At 40.0% G+C, this 20,338-nt stretch overlaps 1 protein-coding gene across 2 annotated transcripts in view; it reads left to right on the top strand.

Annotated features, from left to right (window-relative positions):
- The window catches only part of sorcs3a (sortilin related VPS10 domain containing receptor 3a), a 241,040-nt gene that overhangs the window by 116,925 nt on the left and 103,777 nt on the right, over nucleotides 1–20,338 (top strand). The window contains exons 1-3 of one of the 2 annotated variants that reach the window (XM_019360519.2): nucleotides 7,681–7,791; nucleotides 9,261–9,360; nucleotides 16,264–16,422. In XM_019360519.2, the coding sequence (XP_019216064.1) occupies nucleotides 9,292–9,360; nucleotides 16,264–16,422 (228 nt within the window). In that variant the 5' untranslated portion in view covers nucleotides 7,681–7,791; nucleotides 9,261–9,291. Of the gene's footprint in view, nucleotides 1–7,680; nucleotides 7,792–9,260; nucleotides 9,361–16,263; nucleotides 16,423–20,338 lie in introns of those variants that run through there. The other variant, XM_005470161.4, reaches the window with a different exon arrangement.

Genomic DNA, 20,338 nt, shown 5'->3' with positions numbered 1-20,338 from the left:
TTATGAAGTTGAAGGAATGGCTATGATATCATTGTTTGTCTTTTTGGGGGGTTTCTGATTTACTTTGTTTTCATTTCCTGATTCTTCTTCTTCTGTCTCCATCTCATCCAGTCCTTACCATCTCTGTCCATCACTCCAACCTTCTGCATGGCCTCCTTCACTACATCCATGAATCTTCTTTGTGGTCTTCCTCCTTTCATCCTGCCCTGCAGCGCCATATTCAATATCCTTTCTACAGTATATCGACTATCCCACCTCAGCCTTGTCTCTCTAATGTCATCTCCAAACCTGAGCTGTCTCTGATATACCAATTTCCAATAGTGTCCATTCGGGTCACTCCCAATGAAAATTTTAACAGCTCTCGCCTCCTGTGCTTTTGTTAGTTTCACCGTCACCATCATAAAACCTTCCCTTTCACTCTTGCTGCTAACCTTCTGTCACAAATCACCCCTGACACTCGTCTCCACCCACCGCACCCTGCCTGCAGTCTTTTCTTCATCTCTCTTGTGCGGTGTTCTCGGTTTTCAATGGTTGGACCAAAGTGTTTAATCTCATACACTTTCACTACCTCTGCTCTTTGTATCTTCACTGTTACAGATGTACAGGTCGCCTATTAGTAACTTTTCACCTGGTAGGATTTCAGAAATTACTGTGGTTTAGGTTATAACGCACCATTTCAACACATCACCCTGCAAACTGAAAAATTAAACTTAGCAAGTGCTTTTAAATGTAAAAGAGTAACAAAGAGGCAGCTTCATTAGACCACCAACCAACTGAAGCTTTATTCCACAGCTGCTCTAAATTAACAGTATCGATAATTAACAACACTTTTTGTATGTTTCTTTAATGGTTAATCCACCACAAGCTCTTTAATTAAAAATGTTATTTTTAATACTAAAATATATTTATTAAAATTCACTGTTTTAGAAAAAGGATGAAAAAAAGAGTAAAACACAAATTACAGGTATTTCTTATTCCTGATCACTAAAATGAGTTTAAGTGGTTGAACATTTTATTTGATTAATTTCTGACTTCTCAGAGACGTCCAGTGTGCTGGCTAACAAATAATTCATAGTTGAAAATAAGTGTTTGATAAATTACTAAAACATTTGTGCTTTATTCATGGTGAATTGGGAGTTAAACAGCTGCCTTGCTTTGGCCATAAACACAGTATGTCACAGCATAAATGCAAAAGAGCATCTTTTTCTTAGTTGTGAGATGTGAGCACCTTAGTCAAATATTGCTGTTTTCTCAATTTTGAATAAGAACAGGCTTGAAAAGCCAAACACTAATGAAGAGGTTTTGGTTTGTTCTCACAATACGCATGTATGTCTGGCCCAAGTACGTTTGGATCTGCTTTCTCTTTTATTCACACACATCCTCTTGAAACACCCAGTGAGGTTCATGATTCTATGCATTTTGTGGCTGAATTGCATTTGCAGTGACGCACTCCATCATCATCATCATTGAGGAAGCATCAGACTTTTGAGCTGGGGCTTGGATAGCGGTCGCATTGCATGCCCACTTCTTTAAGTGGTCCAGTTCACAGGTTTCTTAACCGTGCAGAGGCCTGGCGTGCAGTGGTCACACTACTCGGATGAACTGGTCTTTACAGGTCAAACATGCGGAGGCATTTCCACTCCATACTGCTTGTACATAAGAATTACAGAACAGATCATCTAATAAATCTAAACCATGTTCAGCTAGCCCTCTTGTAGAAATGGGAGTTAATAATGGGAATTTCAGCTTTCCCAAATCTGCTCTGACAACGTCTCTGTTTAGTTCTTTCCGTGGTCACCCAAAGTTCCCTTGATACTATCCAGAGAGTGAGCTTGTGTCGAGGACCTATGGCGAGAGCAGAATTGGCTTTGTCATGCCCCAAGAGTCTGTCCCTGGAACAAAAGACTGCAACAATTCAGACAATTGCAGTGAAAATGTCTGCGACTCATTCAGGCGTCTCTACCTCTGACCCTTGAGCGCTGCATAGAACGCTTCGGTTCACCAGCGCCGAGAATGTTTTTCGAGTGCATCAGTCAGTGAGTGTTCTGAGTCTTCAGGCTTGATTTTGCTGCAGGGTTCTCTGCTGAGAAACCTTTTCCTATTTCTTGACTTTCTTGCTCTCTGAGGCTTCTGTGTCTCCGTTGGACTCGTTTTCTGAGGACAACTGAGTTTTTGCCGTTTGGGTTTGACAGCCACCTGATGATGCTTTTATGTTTAGACCCTTGATGAATATTGATTTGGTGTTTTCAGTTCTTGCCGGGTCTCTTTGCTATTGTATATGTGCATGCATACATTCACAAACAGATTGAACTCTATAGCAAGTAACGCAATGTCAGGTTTACAAAGAGTCGGATAGTTTTTTGTTTTTTCCCTTGGAACTGCACTGCAGCAGACTTCAGTTTCCTTTAATTCCTGTATGCTTCAGGGTGATGTGCTTTGTTTGTACAAGCTTGAGAAACTAAGATGATTTGGTTGAAGTTTTCATCCTTCAGTCTCCACACTCTTTGAAGTGCATGGCTTTTTTCTCTGTCTCCCCAGAGCATGGTCAACCGTGTTGTACACCAACGCTGAATTGTTCTGCTTTACTGGCAGCCATCTGGCAAAACCTCACAAACATTCCCTAATGCAATTTCTGTCTGCCTTTTATTCCAGTCATTTGATGTTCCCACACTGTGATCCTCAGCACTGCATCTCTTTTTATGGCTCCTTAAAAAAATGGAAGGACTTCACTTTGTGACCTCTACTTTGTGACTGATATAGAAGATTCCATTTTGGTATTTTCCAGGTTACATGTTTGCCTGGCATACTTAGAAAATCCCAGATTTTTTTTTTAAAGCTTTAAAGTATAGAGGCTGACAGAGGCCTTGAATATTGTGTAATCGATTATGCTCTCACCAGTATAGTAAGTCTGTTTAGTCAGACGTACAGAGAATCCTGCACTCAGGAGAGTCTGATGTAACATCCTGAGTCAAATCTGCCTTAATCTCCTTTACCGATAGTCACACAAATATTCCAAGCTGCTATCTTTCACCACAGGCCTGAAACAGGCATTAATTCCACAGAAACTGCACGACTCAACAGAAATAGAAGCAGGTGGAAGAAAGAAACTTATATTGTGCTTCAAATTGAAAATTTGTTGAACATTCACAATAGTAGCAGCAGGCAGTAGTTGTCTTTCTTTCCCACTAGACACTGTCTCTGGGACTTTGCCTCCTTTTTCTTTATTTTTCTTTTCTCGTCTTACCAACAGGACAAAACAAGACATACAAGCATCTCGGTGGACTGAACCAACAAGGGGAGGTGAAACCAGATTAAAACAAGTGTCTATGAAATCCAGAAGTTCAGATAAATATCATAATCACATTAATTATTTTGAGACTTTTACTAAACTGAAAAACTGGACACAGATTTTATAAAATGACATTCTCTAGCAAATAAGAACGAACTCGTTCAGCCGAAAGAGAATTGGCAATTTTGAGTGTGGTCTTGTTACTGCTCACGGACCTACATCAGCTCAGTCACTTGTGAAACAACAGGGATTGTGTTTATAGGATTGGGGGGGAAAAAGGAAAATGTTCCTATCAGCCCATTTGCCCCCCTATGTTCTCCATCTGAAAACCTGCAATAACAACCTGTGATACAAAACATTTGAACATGGCTCAAACTCGTGTAAGGTACCGCAGTGCCGGAGACTAATTGTTTTTAGGACACGGTGAAAGCAGCACCTCAGTGCTTGTACTTTAGTCAGTTCAATCAGTGAATGGAGCTTTGTAAATGTGCTTGTATAGCACATGGTGGGTGGGGGTGGGGTGAGGACTGCCCTGTTACACCAAAGTTAGCATTGTAGACTGATATTAACCTTTTTCCCCTTTAATCTTAAGTTACTACCATGAAATGTATCTACTTAACTAGTTATATGTATCTAAGGTTTCACCACTTCAGTGATAAAATACTCTTATACATTGAAGAATTTGTATCAACCATGTCTTACACCAATATGGAAATTATTTTATTAATAATATGGTATGGTTAACGTTAGCCAACTGAAACTCTTTTGTTAATGTTACCTGGAGGCCGTGATTTATCTGAATAAAAAGAATTTCAATTTCTATGCGGAGGCTCTTTTTTTGCATACCTTGACAGCCTCGGTCTCTAAAAAATAAGCAAACGTTGTGATATTTCACTCAATGTTCACCTTCCAATAGAGCTCAACTCCGTGGCTGCATCTGTGTTGCAAAAGGCAAATAGGGAGCAATGTGTCTCCTCAGATATGATCCTTTTAGGCTATCACTGTACAGGATGGCAGCTGGACTAATCTTGCTGTACAGATCTACTTTCATTATGACCATGCTGAAGGTGATATCTGAGCCAATGCTCGTGTTAATTCGCTAGAGTGAAATCTATAAAATCCATCATTAATGGGTCATTTTTTCCTCAGTTCCATATGTACATACTCTACATCTATACAGTGCTGTAAAGATGCATTTGCCCGTTTGCATCTTTGTCACACAAGTTTAAGATTTAATTCAATTTAGTTCAGTTCAGTTCAGTTCATTTTTATTCATATAGCACCAAATCACAACAACAACGATTTATATTGTAATGAAACAGAGAAAAACCCAACAATTACATGACCTCCTGTGAGCAAGCACTTTGGCGACGGTGGGAAGGAGAAACTCCCTTTTGACAGGAAGAAACCTCTGGCAGAACCAGGCTCAAGGAACTGGTTGGAGGGAGACATGGGCTACGTTCACACTGCAGGTCTTAATGCTCAATTCCGATTTTTTGATCAGATCTGATTTTTTTGTCTGCTTGTTCACACTACAAATAAAATGCGACAGCAAACGCGCTCTAGTGTGAACGCTCAAAGCGGCCCGCATGCGCAAAAGAAGACGTCACACACAACGCGCTCTGTTTAGACCCTGAGCAAACAGTATTGTTTGACTGATGGCCCTTAATATAAAGACTTCGGACTTTACGTTTCCCAGTTTTTGCTTTAAGTTATTTTGTTATTTACATAATAATGTAAATAACCTAATAATGATCCTTATTGCTGTTTTAGAGGAGCGGTGCTTCAAAGGATAGCTGCAGATTTCTGTCAGAATCTGCAGATTATACAGTACAAATAAAATGTTCACGTTGTCTTCCCAACAGTTTCACTGACATCTACACTGGATGGCCAGGAAGCGTTCGCGATGTCTTCTCCGGCACTGATAATTGGCGTCTGTCTTGTGTCAGTGATGTAAAAGACGGATTTAATGCGACATGACCGTTCAAACAGCAGTCGCTTTCTAAAACATCGGATACGTATCGGATTCAGTACCACATACGAAAGTGACCCAGATCGGATTTGAAAATATCGGATTTGTGTCGTTCACACTGTCATACCATGATCGGATATGGGTCGCATAGGGTCAAAAAAGTCGGATTTGATGCACTTTCGCCTGCAGTGTGAACGTAGCCTTAATCAGTGTCATTAGGTCATGAAACCAATTTTAACGATAGACAAAGATAACCTGAGTAAACACAAAATGCAGTTGATGATTCTTTTATTGAGGGAAAAAATATCCAAACCTCTTTATGAAAAGGATTTAACTCTTGTTAAATCATTAATTAACTGTGATTTGAAACATGGTTTTAGAAAGCTGACTGACTTAGAGGTGAACACGTTTGAATGGCAAGTGTAAGGTTTCACACAGAGATAAATCCCTGTATTCAGTTAACTTTGTGTGATATCGAACTTTGAAATCAGTCTGATGATCTGAAACGTGTGACAAATATGCAGAAAAAAAATCAGGCAGGGACAAACACTTGCTCTAACATATGCAGAAGAGGCTTCACATCTATGGAGAAATGAAATGTTCTCAGTGCTTTCAAGTAATAAATAAATTCATAGGTATTAAATACAAACAGCCACTGAAGAGAATCTTAGACACAATGTGGCTTTTAAGCCAGACCTCTATAGAAACAATATAAGTATTAGGTCTATTTTAGTGAAACAACACAATGCAGTAATTGATGTACTATGAAATGTAAGCATGGATAATCCTCTCTGCATCACTGAGAATCCTTAAAAGTACAGCTCAGGTCAAATTGGACTTGTCAGTTCCTGAACACTTAATGTGATTAGAGGCGCAAGGACGGGCCAAATTTGGCTGAAAACACACTCTGAGCCTATAAGAAATACTTTCAGTTCGCCTTAATTTAATTGTAGAAAATGTGATTGTGCTTGTCAAATCACAGCTTTAACTTGACCTCAGCTGAAGTGGCAGGCAGAACTTGCAAACTTAATTTAACTAAAATACTAAATAAATAAATAAATAATTCTGCTCTGTTTGTGTTATCTCCTAGACCCCTGCAGAAGACTCACCAAGGTAATCATTATGGGCCATTCAATTTAATGAATTAGGCAGTGTGCAGACTTTTCATGAAAGGTGGTTCTAAGGAGTACATTTTGTGTGTACATAGTAAAAAGCATGTGCCTGTAATTTGTTATGACACATTAAGAGCATTAAATGAGGATAAAAAAATAAATAAATCTCCTTTTCAGATGCGTTTGCTTCCAACTTTGTTAACATGTTACTGCCACTAACCTTCAATAACGCAGCAGGAGCGTATAAAACCATCCACCTGTTCATTTGCATGAATGGGATATAAACAAGTCAGGAGGCCTTGCAATCAACACATTGCTCAGTGGCCCTACCAGCAGTGAGAAATGGCACAAGGTATATTTAACTACAAAAAACTAAACATCTGGGTGCATTTGTCGCTGAAACTGGGTTTTATCCCAGCTCCAAAAGCAGTAAGATACATTTTTCTAACATTTTAGGAAACTTGTGAAACCAGCACATCTCAGATTTGCACAAACTGCAAAAATCTGAAAAGTGCTGCATTAAAAAGCTTTAACCAAAGGGACACATTTTTGGTACCTGATGCTATCTGGTTGCTTGAAAGCCTCAAATAGTTCACTAATCAAGTCAAAAGTCATTCAGGTCTGAGCAGGCTTCGTGTAGGTCAGGGGTTTCCAACTCCAGGCCTCAAGGACCTACAGGTTTTAGATGTGTCCTTGATCCAACACAGCTGATTTAAATGGCTAAATCACCTCCTCAACATGTTTTGAAGTCCTCCAGGGGTCTGATAATGAACGAATCATTTGATTCAGGTGTGTTGACCCAGGGTGAGATCTAAAACCTGCAGGACACCGGTTCTTGAAGCCTGGAATTGGACACCCCTGGTGTAGTTAAACAGGCCATGTGGAGATCAAATGATTGATTGTATTTTTCTTTAGCCTTTTTTTGGCTTGCTGGTTTGTTGAAGTCAGAGTCAGAATCAGAAACTTTATTGTCATTGTCACCGGTACAACGAAATTAAGAAAGGTCCCCGATCATTGCGTCATCCCTAACAATATCAGAAAATAAATAAAAAAGTGTTGAAAGAGATATTTTATTCGCCATCTGCATATCATGGCTACAGTGAAAACCCCCAAGAGTTAGTCATTAAAATGCAGTAGAACAGGGGTGTCCAACTCCAGTCCTCGAGAGCTACTGTCCTGCAGCTTTTAGATGCATCCCTACTCCAACACAGCTGAATCAAATGGTTGGATTACCTCTTCAGCATGCCATCAAGTTTGGCAACGGCCTGGTAACAAGCCATTCATTTGATTCAGGTGTGTCGGAACAAGGATGTGTCAAGCTGCAGGACGGCAGCTCTCGAGGGCTGGAGTTGGGCACCCCTGAACATGAAAGGATGAAGACCCTGATTAAGACTTAAAGACCTAAATACTCTCAGAAGGTCTCAGTGAGGACAAATTCTAGTATCCTTCTTTACAGAAAGCAGCTGGATTACAATTTTTCCCTTTTAGGATATAGTGTAAAGTAACAGTTGGGCCTTCCTGTAGTCTGGACTCTAAAGTGCTGTCAAGTTGGCAACACTGTGCCTCTGTATCCCTATTTACATTTCCTATTTATGAACTGGTCTAAAAAGTACGATGTGTGTAGCTTTCTTTTGTCATCTTGTACAATAATCAGCTTATTTTCCTTTCATAATAATTAGCCTTCTTGTACAGAGTGTGAGTCATTTGGGAGGTCACAGCTAATCATGATCTGACTTTCCCCTGTTGGCTCGTCAAAGATATTATCAACTTGCATTTAAGAAGTCCAAGCATTGAGATGACTAGATGATGATGATGATGATGATGATTGCATGCCTGGTGCGTGCTTATACATCATACCAAGACCAGCGTGCTGCATGTTTTAACGTTACTTATGCATTCTCCTCTCATGAGAGGAAATACAGAGGCTAAGCACATAGGCTCACAGCTCACGCTCCAAGTCAGGATCATTCTCAGTGCAACACTTCTCCCCACACCTCCCCTTAATATGCTGTGGAAACGACGCTGTCCGTCTGACTCATTATTGTGCTTTGTAATCATAGCAACTGCTGTGACTCTCAGGCATTCGGAGATGAATTAGAATGAGAGACATCTCTTTGCAATTTCCTTGAAAGCCTGTTCCCGCTGAAGGAACACAAGCTGGACTAAAAAAGGAAAGAATCTGGAAATAGGTATCATCTTCACTTTCCACATAACAACTTGAAGTAGACTGCAAATCCAAACGGGAGATATGCCACAGAGGTGTGTGGGTGCTCCTTTCCCCACAGAGAGAAATCCTGGGTGTATGAATATAGCTCCCATGAAATGAAAAAAGAAAAAGCCAGAACAGGGCTGTAAAAGCTGTAATATGCTACTTGAAGGCAGATTTGGTAGTTACTAGTGATGATGGATTCATGTGGAGTTTCTAGGGACTAGGCTGGCTAACAGGCTCATTCCCACTGTTAAATTATTAAAACCTGGAGGGTTCAGGAACATCCACATGTTTTTGCACTCGTCATATTTAATTTCATAGTAGTCATCAGGAGAGAATTAATTATTTACAGTGCCAGGTCCCTAGACGTTTTTGAATGGTTCATTTTCGTTGGCAGCTATAGATGATTGGTTAACCTTCTCTTGTTCTATTGCCAGAGGTTTCAGTCCTGCACAGAGCAGCTACACAGAGTGCCGTACCGGCCTTTATCCTGCATGTTGAGTTACCATTGCGTGTGATATCGCATTCTTTTTCATCACTTGCAAATGAAATTTATTTGACACAAACTGTTCATTGTCCCAGGAATCCTTCATCTGTTTGTTTACCCACGCATTCAAACTTTCAGAGGGGTTTTCCACAGCCGTGTTTTCACGCTTCCGACGGCTTTTTCTCTTTCAGATCCACCGATTACGGCTCCACATACGAGAGAATGAATGACAAAGTTGGATCCAAGACTGTCCTAAGTTACTTATACGTCTGTCCGTCTAACAAGAGAAAGGTGAGATGCTGCAAAAAGTTCATTTGCCATAAAAAGTTGCTCATGGGTGGAAATGCTTTGACATGTTTTCCTTTAACGAATTGGGTATGATTACATTTGCACAGGCCTAATTCCATCAGTACCAACATGAGTCATGTCATACTCATCAGTCTGCTCTCCCGAGAGCCTTCTTTTCAGAGAAAACCATTTCCATTCATTAAACAACTCTACTAATGTCTATGTTAGCTGTTTTTATTTGGTTTCAGCTCACTGTCAGTGGAACTTAAGACAAATTTTAGTAAGAATGTCTTAATTGGCACAATTTCTGTATTTCTTGGTTTGGCTTTTGTTTTCAAAGCAATTTTTTTAGGAAAAGCCAATAAGAAAAGGGAACTGAGACTCACAAAGATGATTTATTTAGAACAAATATGAAATTCAGACTTTCATCACTACAACGCAAAACTCTGAATAAATAAACGATCAAATCCTTTACTCCCATAAAGAAAGATCATGTTTATATTGACACTAGTTAAAATATGTATTATGATTTCTATAGCTACAACTACAATATCCCAGTTGTTGCACTCATATTTACTCTAGATTTAAGTACCTGACTGCAACTTAGAGACTGTAGAACTGAGACCACCGAGTTGTGTGTGTTGCGCACTTTGTTAAATAAGCTGATCTGCAGGAAATTTAAACACATCATGGTCAAATTTTGAATCTAACCGGATGATAATTTATTGCTTAACAGCTTAACGTGCAGGTCGCCTGAAGACTGTCCAGGACCTGATTAGACCTGGTAGGGTTAGGTTCATATCTACTGATTTACCTGAAAGTATTTGGCAAACCCAAATGGAAATATTATAACAGAAGAACTTTGAGGAGACGCGATCTGAAAGGTACCATCATAATTGGTTGTCTGATGGATGTTTAGGGGTTAAAAATCTGTATTGAACTTGACAAATCATAGTTTTGAGTGAATCAGCTCATTTTGAGGCTTTTCAATGGGAACATCGGCAGAAAGTCTTGAGGTTTATTGACAGAGACAGAATACAGACAGAACAGGTCTGTTTGGTAAATGAAAACAGTATTTAGCTTTGGAGCAGCTGCCTGGTTTATATGACATGACTGTGTGGCCTTTACAGGTAGGATTAAATCAGTGCTCATTGCTTAAAACTGTGTTTACAAGTTGAGGTATTAAATAGAATACTAGGTAACATAGATTATTCGAATGGCATCTGAAATTGAAAATCTTATGTGAGTTTGCTTGTGGATGAAATAGTCTGTATATTAGTTAGGAAACTATGTACAGTGAGTCCTTGCTCTATAAGAATATTTCTGGCAACAATCTAAGTGGAATTTTAAGAATTTCAAGCCCCAAAAAACAAACCCATGACCACTGCCAGCTGCCAACCATCTGCCAATGTTTTTAAATTTCCAGAGAGTTCTGTCAATTATTGATTTTTATTGTTTTCTGATCATCTACGAATATGTTTTTCTATCCATCTGTCTTACTAACTCCAGCTAAAATAAAATGTGCTAATTAATACTCAATCATTTAGGGTTTTGGTCATTGTTCTCTCTTTATGGTTACGGGTCATCTCTGTCAAACAGGAGGGATTCTAAATCCCTACACTTTTATATTGAGATCCAAAACCTTTATCATCAGGCTGCAATCTGATATTCCCTCATGTGTTGAACATCACGCATCTGGTGCTCCAAGCAAAAATTTGATAGGCAAGTGGAATCGTAGCCAAGAGTGTGCTCCAAGCAGCAAAGCTACAGTCGGAGTCTACTCTTCAATCTGTAGCCTAAAGGCAACCAGAGCTGTTTCTGAATCCATGTGTTTTCAGTCAATTTACAGTATTCTGTATGTGAATATATATGGACCAATCGACCCAGCTCTCTCAGCCACAACGCGGCACCTATCGTATTCATATGGCAAAAATAAACTTTGCAAAGCAGTAAGATGATCTGTTTATCTGGTATTTATGGCCGGGGACAATAATGCTGTTCACGTGGAGCCCGACGGGCCGTTAGTTGGAATAACAAGTCACTCTTTGTAGTTGCGGTTTAGTATGAGCCAACACAAAAGCAAAGCCGTTAATCCGTCAGTAACTTCTAACTACAACAGTAGACAGATAGTTAAAGTATGTATTATGTGAGTCATTTTTTTAATAGTATTGTACAACAGTCCTGTTGCCTTTTACTCCTTTTTTTGCAACTGTTACAGTATGGAGAATAACATTTTAGATTACTTTGAATTTCACATCTTAGATGGAAAATAAAGACATCAACAGGTGGCGTGGTTCAATTCTGTAACGTCTCTTTTATATAGGTTGTCTAATGATGATGCATCTAGAACTTCACATAGAACTGAATTTTATCTAAAGAGCATCAATGCACTGTCAGCACTAGTCATCTGAAGGTACTTTATATTGTAAGGTAAATATTAAAAATCAGCTGTTTGCCTTTCAGGACGCGGTGTAGGGTGGGCTGCCTCCTGCAGCTGAGAACATTGTTAAGAACGTTAAACCTTAGCAGGAAAGGTTTGGCCTTAATAACAGTCGTAATAATACTGACTTTAGAATTCAAAGGTTGCACGTCGAGTTGAGAACTCTCTGTAGGTTTCACACTGTCACAATGTTTATATGTTAGATCAGTTGTCGCTATAAAATATTCACAAAGGCTCCTTTAAACACCACCCAGGACCACCGAGACCGTAGAATTGAAACATCTTTCTTAAAACATTTAAACAGTCAATTCAAAGTAAGTTTAGTCAAAACAGAGATTTTCCCAACAATATGATTAGGTATCCTTGGAAACAATCCTTTTGTCTACATTGGCCTACCCGGTTAGACTCACGTACAGCACGAACTGACTTACGGAAACCAAAGCGTGACTCCAGGCTGTGTGGAGAACGTGCTCATTGTTGTGGAGGTGCTCGGGCTCATCAGCCTCACTTTGCCAGGGCCGAGCCAAGGTACTGACCCCGAATACGTTTGCGTGCCATGGGAGTTAATAGGATCCCCAAGACTGTTGAGCTAAACCACGTTAGGGCGAGGAACAGATCATAGCCGATGCTGATTGCTCCTCATGACTCACTCCTCCTCTCTTTTTATGTGGAGAAAATTTAATTCCACATCAAGGGCATAGCAGAAACGTAGTCCCTCAGGTTCTCTCTCTCAGGTTGCTGATGTGACACACTTTTGTGTTATTCGGCTTACGTGAGAAAAAGAAAAATAACACTTGTACTCGTGTAAACAACAGCTATTAGTCACTGAGTTTTTTAACACACGTTTGTAACGGCGTATGTTGGCCAAAATCTAGCAATAATCCAAATGTTTTCCCAGTTTCCGTTCTGCCTGTGGGCTGATTGCCTCTCTGACCTCATCTATGGCCTAATTATTTTGGTTTACCGTTGTGCATGTATGAAAGTTTGCCTGAGCACTTGCTTTATTTATCTTTTGCCTCTTGCATCCGAGTCGTCGTGTTTAATGTCTGCCCGTGTTCTATAAAAAGAGCCGTCCGGTTGCCCAATCACTCACTGTAAGATACAATCGTCTGCTGCTTTCTGAGATATTCCTTCAACCACAATAAAGGCGCCATTATATGATCACTGCTTTTGTTTTTTCTTTTGTGCGTACATTGTTTTAGAAATAAGGTGAAGCTGTGACCTTTTACAAAGTCACATTATAGATTTGAATGATGGTAATGACATTTAGTGCAGATCGCTGAAATTGACAGCTGCCATGAATCTTCTTGGCTGTATTCTGATGCTCGCCGTGTGCTAAATCCTTGATTGAACGGCTCATGGATTACGTTAAATTAAAAATAAGGACATGCACTGTTTAACTGCCATTGAGGAAGCGAGAAGTGAAAACATGATAGCTAAATGTTGGCGATTAAGTCCTGATCCATGCTTAATGAGCATACTGCTGCGACAACTCTGTGTTAAACCCTCCCGTCAAAGAAAGACTAAGCTCAATTGATCTGGCGTGATGCGATTCATTTGCTGCAGAGAGTCTCTTTTCCTCCCTCTCTGATCCATACCTCCACATCTCATCATCCGACAGCTGCTGGCTTCTGTCTCGGTGCCGTAGCCCATGCACAGCTCAACGGCAGGCTGATAAAACACAAAGGTTATCCCTCCGACCTTTATCGATTTTGTTTTGTTACCCTCCTCACTCGCCCACTTCCTCACCGAGGCCGAGTGGATGCTGTGAGGGAAATCTTAATCACCTCCCGCTAATGCTATCGGTCACTGTGATTTTGGAAGTGAATAATTATTGTTTGAGGCTGATTGTTTTAGTAGGCAGGAGAGAAATTGGCTGCTGTTCCATTTCCCGCCTTTGTATTGGCTTTGAATTGGTTCTGGGTTCTTTCTAATTGCAGAGGCGACAGACAGAAAGGGCTTGTTACGATAATGTCTGAGGTTGGGAAGTAATGTGGTTGTTTTTGCACTTACAAGGTGGTAAGTGAGTAATAGAAATGTGAAAATGCTTTCTGCGACCGGTTCCTGATAAAATGAGAGGCCCGCCCGAATCACAGGCTACAGGAAAGATGACCTAAAATGCTGCAATTGGAAGCTATAGTTGTAGCATGTGTGACGCTCGTCGCTCAGTTCAAAGCTCGAACTAAAGACGAGGGTAGATTTTTGTATGAGACATACAATATGTTCAGACAGGCTTTTCTTTCCTTTAACTGAAAGTTCTGACAGGTGACTGAAAATGTAAAACAGACTCTGCTGCTCACAGCAACATGATGAAATATGATTACTGCTTAAAAACTGTAAATTACATCCGACAAGCCCCAAAGACTGTTGCAGATATCAGGAGGCCTTGGCATTAGACAGTGACAGGTAATGAATGGCAAGATTGGCGAGCCCGGGCCAATGAGAAACCCAGATTGAGAAAGTGCTGCCTGTTTATTGGTGCTTAATGAAAAACAATTTATCTAAATCACCACCGGGGAGGGTTCCTGGTTAAAGCTCTGGAAAGAAGGCTAGCATTTCTGTCAGTGACAAATGTGCTGTTGTTTTTCCAATTCAAATGGAATTGACGAGAGAAAACAGCCGTTTGGGCTGTGAGCGCCATCGCTACCCACCGTTCCACCACACAATTATAGTGGAGGCATGGGCGTTGTAGTTTAAGCCAGATAACAGACTAAACACAGAGAGAGAAACATTCAGAGCTGCACTACCTCATGTTTTAATTCTAATGAGAAGCACGGTAGATTGGCTTGTACTCGGCTCTGTTAGAACTTTGGAGTCAAGCTCATTTTTCCTTCTTATTTTTTACTTTTGTGGAGCACAAATTGGCCTATTAACCCCGTTTCCAGCTGCAACAGGGAGCGGCTTTCAGAACCAGGTGACCAACAGGACCAATAAGCAGTTAGCTGAGAGGCTATGTAAGCGGACGAGCTAGCAGTCAGGCAAACAGTGTTTTCATCGGGATTTGAAGAGAAAAATAAAATGGGTTTTTTGTACTTACCAGTACAATTTTACTGTGTGGGTGGTAACGAATTAGCAGCTGTATTACGAAGTCTTGCATGCTGCTTTACAGCTAAGCAAACAGTATAAAGACGTTAAAAATCAGCTGCCCAATATTTTCTTCATCTTCATTGTACTGGTGAAACACCCCTGATACCGGTGATGCCGTTGTGAATGCTTTCAGTGGGTCCCGTGGGTTACAGAAGAAGCCTCAGACCCCACAGGCTCTTTGTTTTCATGGGAGCACTGTTGCCATCAGTGCAGTAATGTTTAGGTGGGCTGTATGTGCCAAATTAGCAATCCACACCAATGCAAAAACCCAGCAGAACTCTGTGTTAATGGTATTTACTTTACCTGTCAGTGGTGTTAATGTTACGCCTGATTAGAGCATCCATACGGTCCTGTGATGAAGTGTGTATTGATCAAGTTTCTAAGATAAAGATTAGTTACCCTAAAAGTGAAGCATGCAACAAAACACCTTTATTTATTTATTTGTTTGGAATCATTCAAATTCCTGTTTATATAAAAATACGCCAAACTGACAATGGATACATTTCAGATTCTATGAGTCAAAAGAGTACCATCCCTTTTAAATGCTACATCTATGCTAACACCTTCTTTTTATTCAAGGAGGAATTCCTGTGAACATTTTATCTGCTCCCACAAAGACTCCAAATGTCATTAGCTGAAAGAAATATGCATTGTGGAATCCCTGTTCTTATTGAATACTGTAATAACTGTGATAGCTCTGGTAGAAATATTCCAAGCATGAAATTAGGGCTTCTACTACTGTGGAGCTGTTAAATTTGAAATTAGAGTTTTATTGGAAGGAAAAATGACATGCTAAAGCAGCGACTGATAACCAAAATAACATACTGTATGTGCAGATTCATGCATGGCTGCTCAATCCCTTGTTTCTATGGCATTTAATTGCAGCTAGACCACAAGTGGCGTCACCTTACTGTAATCTATTTGGACAAGTCGTTTTAATGATCAATTTTTCTGATGCCACCTACGTGCTCGAATGTGGTTGTGTTTTGGTTTAGATGCCACTTCCCTCTTTGCTGCTGCGAGCAACCTTCTATCTATTTTGGAACTAGACGGTGAAAACGCCGAGGCGCCGCCTCAGAAAAGCTGCAGAACTATGGCAACGCGAGTGCAAGAGTCACAGTCAAGAAATGAAGCTGGAAATATTCCAGCGCTGTTTGCCAAGCATAAGCCTGACGTGTGCCAAAATGCCGAGCCTATTCTGCTGACACTAACGTCTCTCTTCCACCTCCTCTCATCTCCCCATCTTTCCACCTCTTTGCACAAAATTTGCCCTTCAAATCCTTTCTTCTCCCACTTTCAAAAACGCACACCTTTATCCTTCACGTGTGTGCACGCCCTCCTCCTCATCCTTTTCCCTTTCTCCCCCTCCCCACTCTCAGATTATGGTGTTGACAGATCCAGAGTTTGAGAGCAGCGTACTCATCAGCACTGATGAGGGAGCCAGTTACCAGAAGTACCGCCTCAATTTCTACGTCCTGAGCCTTTTATTCCACCCCACTGAAGAGGACTGGGCCTTAGCTTACAGTCACGACCAGAAGGTGAGATCATTGTCATCTTTTTTCTGTCCTCACCTGTAATTAGCTCTTTGCTCCTTACTTGCAACCTTTTGTGCTGCTCACATAGCATACTGTAGGTTTTTCAATTTAGCCAATTACCTGATGGTAATGGATGAATGTAATTTAAAATTATTTAGGTAGAATTAAGTGTGAGCGCTTTCTTTGAGACACTATTATTACAAACCCTCTATTTCTATATCCCCCCTTTAATATGATAATATTGTCATAATCCCCTCTGTTACATTGTAAGCTAAACATATTGATTGTTTCACATAAAAGCTCTTCAGTAGTACCAGTAATGGTGCACAGGTGATGACTCACAGATAAAAATCTCCACTCTCAACTTTTGTTGAACTGAATAGTTAAATTTTCCCCATTACTAACTAACCCTTCATGTAACATGTGCCACAATCAATACAAGCACATATATCCTTTGTCATCTATTTTACACTACCCCCAAATCACTGGAAAGGCTCGGATTGTGAAGTGTGTGTGACAGCAAATTCATATTTGCTGGAAGTGCTTGTAAGAAAACTAACAAACATGTTGTAATTTTTAATTATGATAATAAAAATGTTTTCTTTATTTTCTTTATGAAAATAATCAAACCAATTCTGTAACGAGCAGCAGAGCGATGCCACCTATTGGTTAGTTGGTTAGAGTCCCACATCGAGTGTTTTTCCCCTCAGTGTCTCGCATTCAGCATCAACATCTGTTTCCAAGACAACATAACTACCATATGAACTAGTCAAGTAGTCGGGTGAAGTCTGGGATCTACATCTGCAAAACTGGTCATTTATCATTTAAAAGTGTGAATTTATGATGCTAATCAAGTATATTGTATTTCTCACACTTTTCATGTATCTTGAGTAGCTAGCTAGATCGCAATCATGAAAAAAAAAAAAAAAAAAAAAGGGTGCCTATCTTTATCAGATTGTATAAGCAAACCATATGAAAACAGGTATATGAAAACTGTCTTCCATTGGGCTTGAAGCCACGTAACATATATTTTAAATAAATCATTTACAGAAAGGAAAGGAACTTTACCACTCCCGTTATCTGTGAGGGAAAGCAGGATCTTTGAATGAAAAGAAGCTCAAAACAGCCATGTGGTGAACGTACCCGTACTGTCAGATAGATAGATAGAATATCATGAAACGGTAAATTCATTATGGAGGTTTTTAAGAGAACAAGAAAAACAATTTTGGTCTTCTTTTAGGCTGAACCTCAATCAGGAAACAGCCCCAGTAGGAGAGCTGGCTGTGCCTAAAAATGATTCTCAGCCTGAAATGATTCTCATTTCCCACCCCAGTCTTCATCATGGTGTCACCTTCACTGAGCTTTGTCACACAGTATGTAGCTCAGCACAGCTTCTTCACACAGAGCTCCAAGATTGTGCACAGCAAACAGCTGCCATTAAGGTCAGTGAGGCTGACCTGAGAGCCAAAACAATCGCCCTATAGGACGGGACGTGGTGCAGGAAGGTGGTGGCTACACCAGACCGCTCAACAACTAATATTTATAAAGGACGCTGCAGGACTCAATGTCAAGCTGAAGTACAACTAACAAAAAAGTAAAAATAAAAAAGGTGATTAAATGAAATGATTAAATAACTTCAAACTATCCAGCCAAGCTGACTTTAGCCTTGGATGATTTTGAATCAGGTGGAAATTTAATTACAAAATCCGTCCTTTATATATTTAATATAAAACATCTGTTATATGTATAACAGAATAGAGTGTCACGATCCCTGGCTGGGCCTTTTGAGTTTCTAGGACCAATGAGATGATCTGCATCCATCTGTCTCCACAGTCCACGAGAATCACTGCTCCTTCTAGAGTTGTAGCTAGATTGTAGTGAAACTTACACTCACCTCCACCCAGATTGCAACAATCTAAAGTAAATTTTACATTCGCTTTGCACTATGTCCCTCATAAAGCTCTTGTAAAGCTCATTCATGCTTTTGTGACTTCTAGATTGGATTACTGTAATTCTCTCTACTTTGGTCTTCACTCCGCTCTCCTTCACAGACTTCAGCTTGTCCAGAATGCTGCGTCTCGCCTCCTGACTGGCACTAGAAAGCATGGCTCTATCACCCCCGTTCTTATTGATTTGCATTGGTTACCCATAAAATATCGCATTGAGTTTAAAATATTGTTGCTCACCTTTAAAATTATAAATAATTTAGCCCCTCGTTATCTTCTTGATCTTCTTAGTCTATATGTCCCTGGGCGAGCCCTCAGGTCTTCAGCCCAATTACTCTTGGCTCAGCCTAGATCTAGACTTAAATCTAGGGGTGACCGTGCTTTTGCCCTGTTTGCACCTAATCTGTGGAACAAACTTCCTATCGCTATCCGTGCGTCAGACTCCGTTTTATCTTTTATATCCCATTTAAAAACTCACTTATTCAGCATAGCTTTTCCATCTAGTTAGTGTCCCTTTTTGCAGGGACACCAACTAGATGTATTTTGTATTTGGTTCAATTTGTATTTGGTTCAATTTTAAATTTATGTACTTTATCTTTTAGCTATATCTGTTATTAGTAATTTGTTCTTATATTCCCTTCTATTGCCATATAATTAGTGCCCTTAACCTGATGGCATATGTGGTACTTTGTTAATAGTCTTTTATTTAATCATGTCTTAATTTTCCTGTTTTTATTGTAAAGCACTTTGGTGTACCGCTGGTCTTTTAAACGTGCTATACAAATAAAGTTGTATTGTATTTTACATTCGCTTTAATTTTAGGCGCTCTCTGTTTGGTGTCTTTATGGTTTCTTTGTATTTAGTTAAGTTGTTGTTAGACTTTGGTTTTTACATTTTTTCTTAGTTCTTGTTAAATTTTGCTTTGCATTTCCTCCTGTGTTTCCTCTGTTTGGTATTCATTTCCTGTTTCGTTTTGGTAGTTTGTCGTTTCCTGTGTCTTGCACTGACCTTTACTTCCCCTCATTTCTAATGCACTTTGATCGACTTCACCTGTGTGATTACTCTCACCTGTGTCTTCTGTCCCTCCTGCTTCTGCTTCCCTGATTACCTCACGTGTGTATAAATAGCCCAGCCCTTCCTCTGAGTCTCCGTCTTTGTGTTTGTATCATCTTCTTGGAGTTTTGGGTTTCATTTCCTTTCTGTTGTACTTTGGACTTCATCAACTCAAATGAGAGGTTTCTCAGTTTCTTAAGCCTGTATTTAGTTTACACTCCAATACATGATAGTAACATAAAGAGAAAATGAACAAATACTCCCCCAGTTGAATACATATCCAAAACCTCAACATTTTAAATTTCAAGTATGGTATCTTTTTTTTTTTTTTTTTTTTACCCCAAGTGTGATGCCGCTTATTTCTAAAATTAGAGCTTTGGATGCATTAAACATTAAGAGTCCCATAGCTTATTAAAGGAGACGTGGAAACTGATCTACCAATAAAGTGAAATGAGATCTTTTGATTGAGTACATATTCTGTAAGTGTGTTAGAACCAAGCTTGAACCCTCCAGCTAAGCAGAGTGCTCATCAGGAGCAGCAGGTTTACTGGATATATTTTGTTATTCCAAAATAAATATCCTTATAAATAGTTACTTTGCGTGTGTCTGGCGTCTGCATTTGGGTCCTGGTTCATGACATTTAGTTATTAGCCTTTAAAGACTTAAGTAAATAATAGCCACGGAGGATCGGTGACTGGGACTGAGGGGGATTGTCCTAGCAAGTCAGGTTGCAGGAGTTGTAATAGAAAAGGGGTCAGAGGGATTTTTACACGTCCGAGTTAGTAAGCACTGAGGAGGGGAGGCCCGTGGACGTTTCCTCGGGAGTCCTGAGGTGTAATGAGAAGGTCGGAAGGTGGGCAGGAAGGGAGAGAGGGAGACGGAGAATATCCCAGTGACAGTGAACCAGGGAATGCAACGCC

The sequence above is a fragment of the Oreochromis niloticus genome, linkage group LG6 (genome assembly GCF_001858045.2).
Source record: "Oreochromis niloticus isolate F11D_XX linkage group LG6, O_niloticus_UMD_NMBU, whole genome shotgun sequence".
In the NCBI taxonomy this organism is placed as follows: Eukaryota; Metazoa; Chordata; class Actinopteri; order Cichliformes; family Cichlidae; genus Oreochromis; species Oreochromis niloticus.
This window is presented reverse-complemented; position numbering and strand designations above follow the sequence as displayed.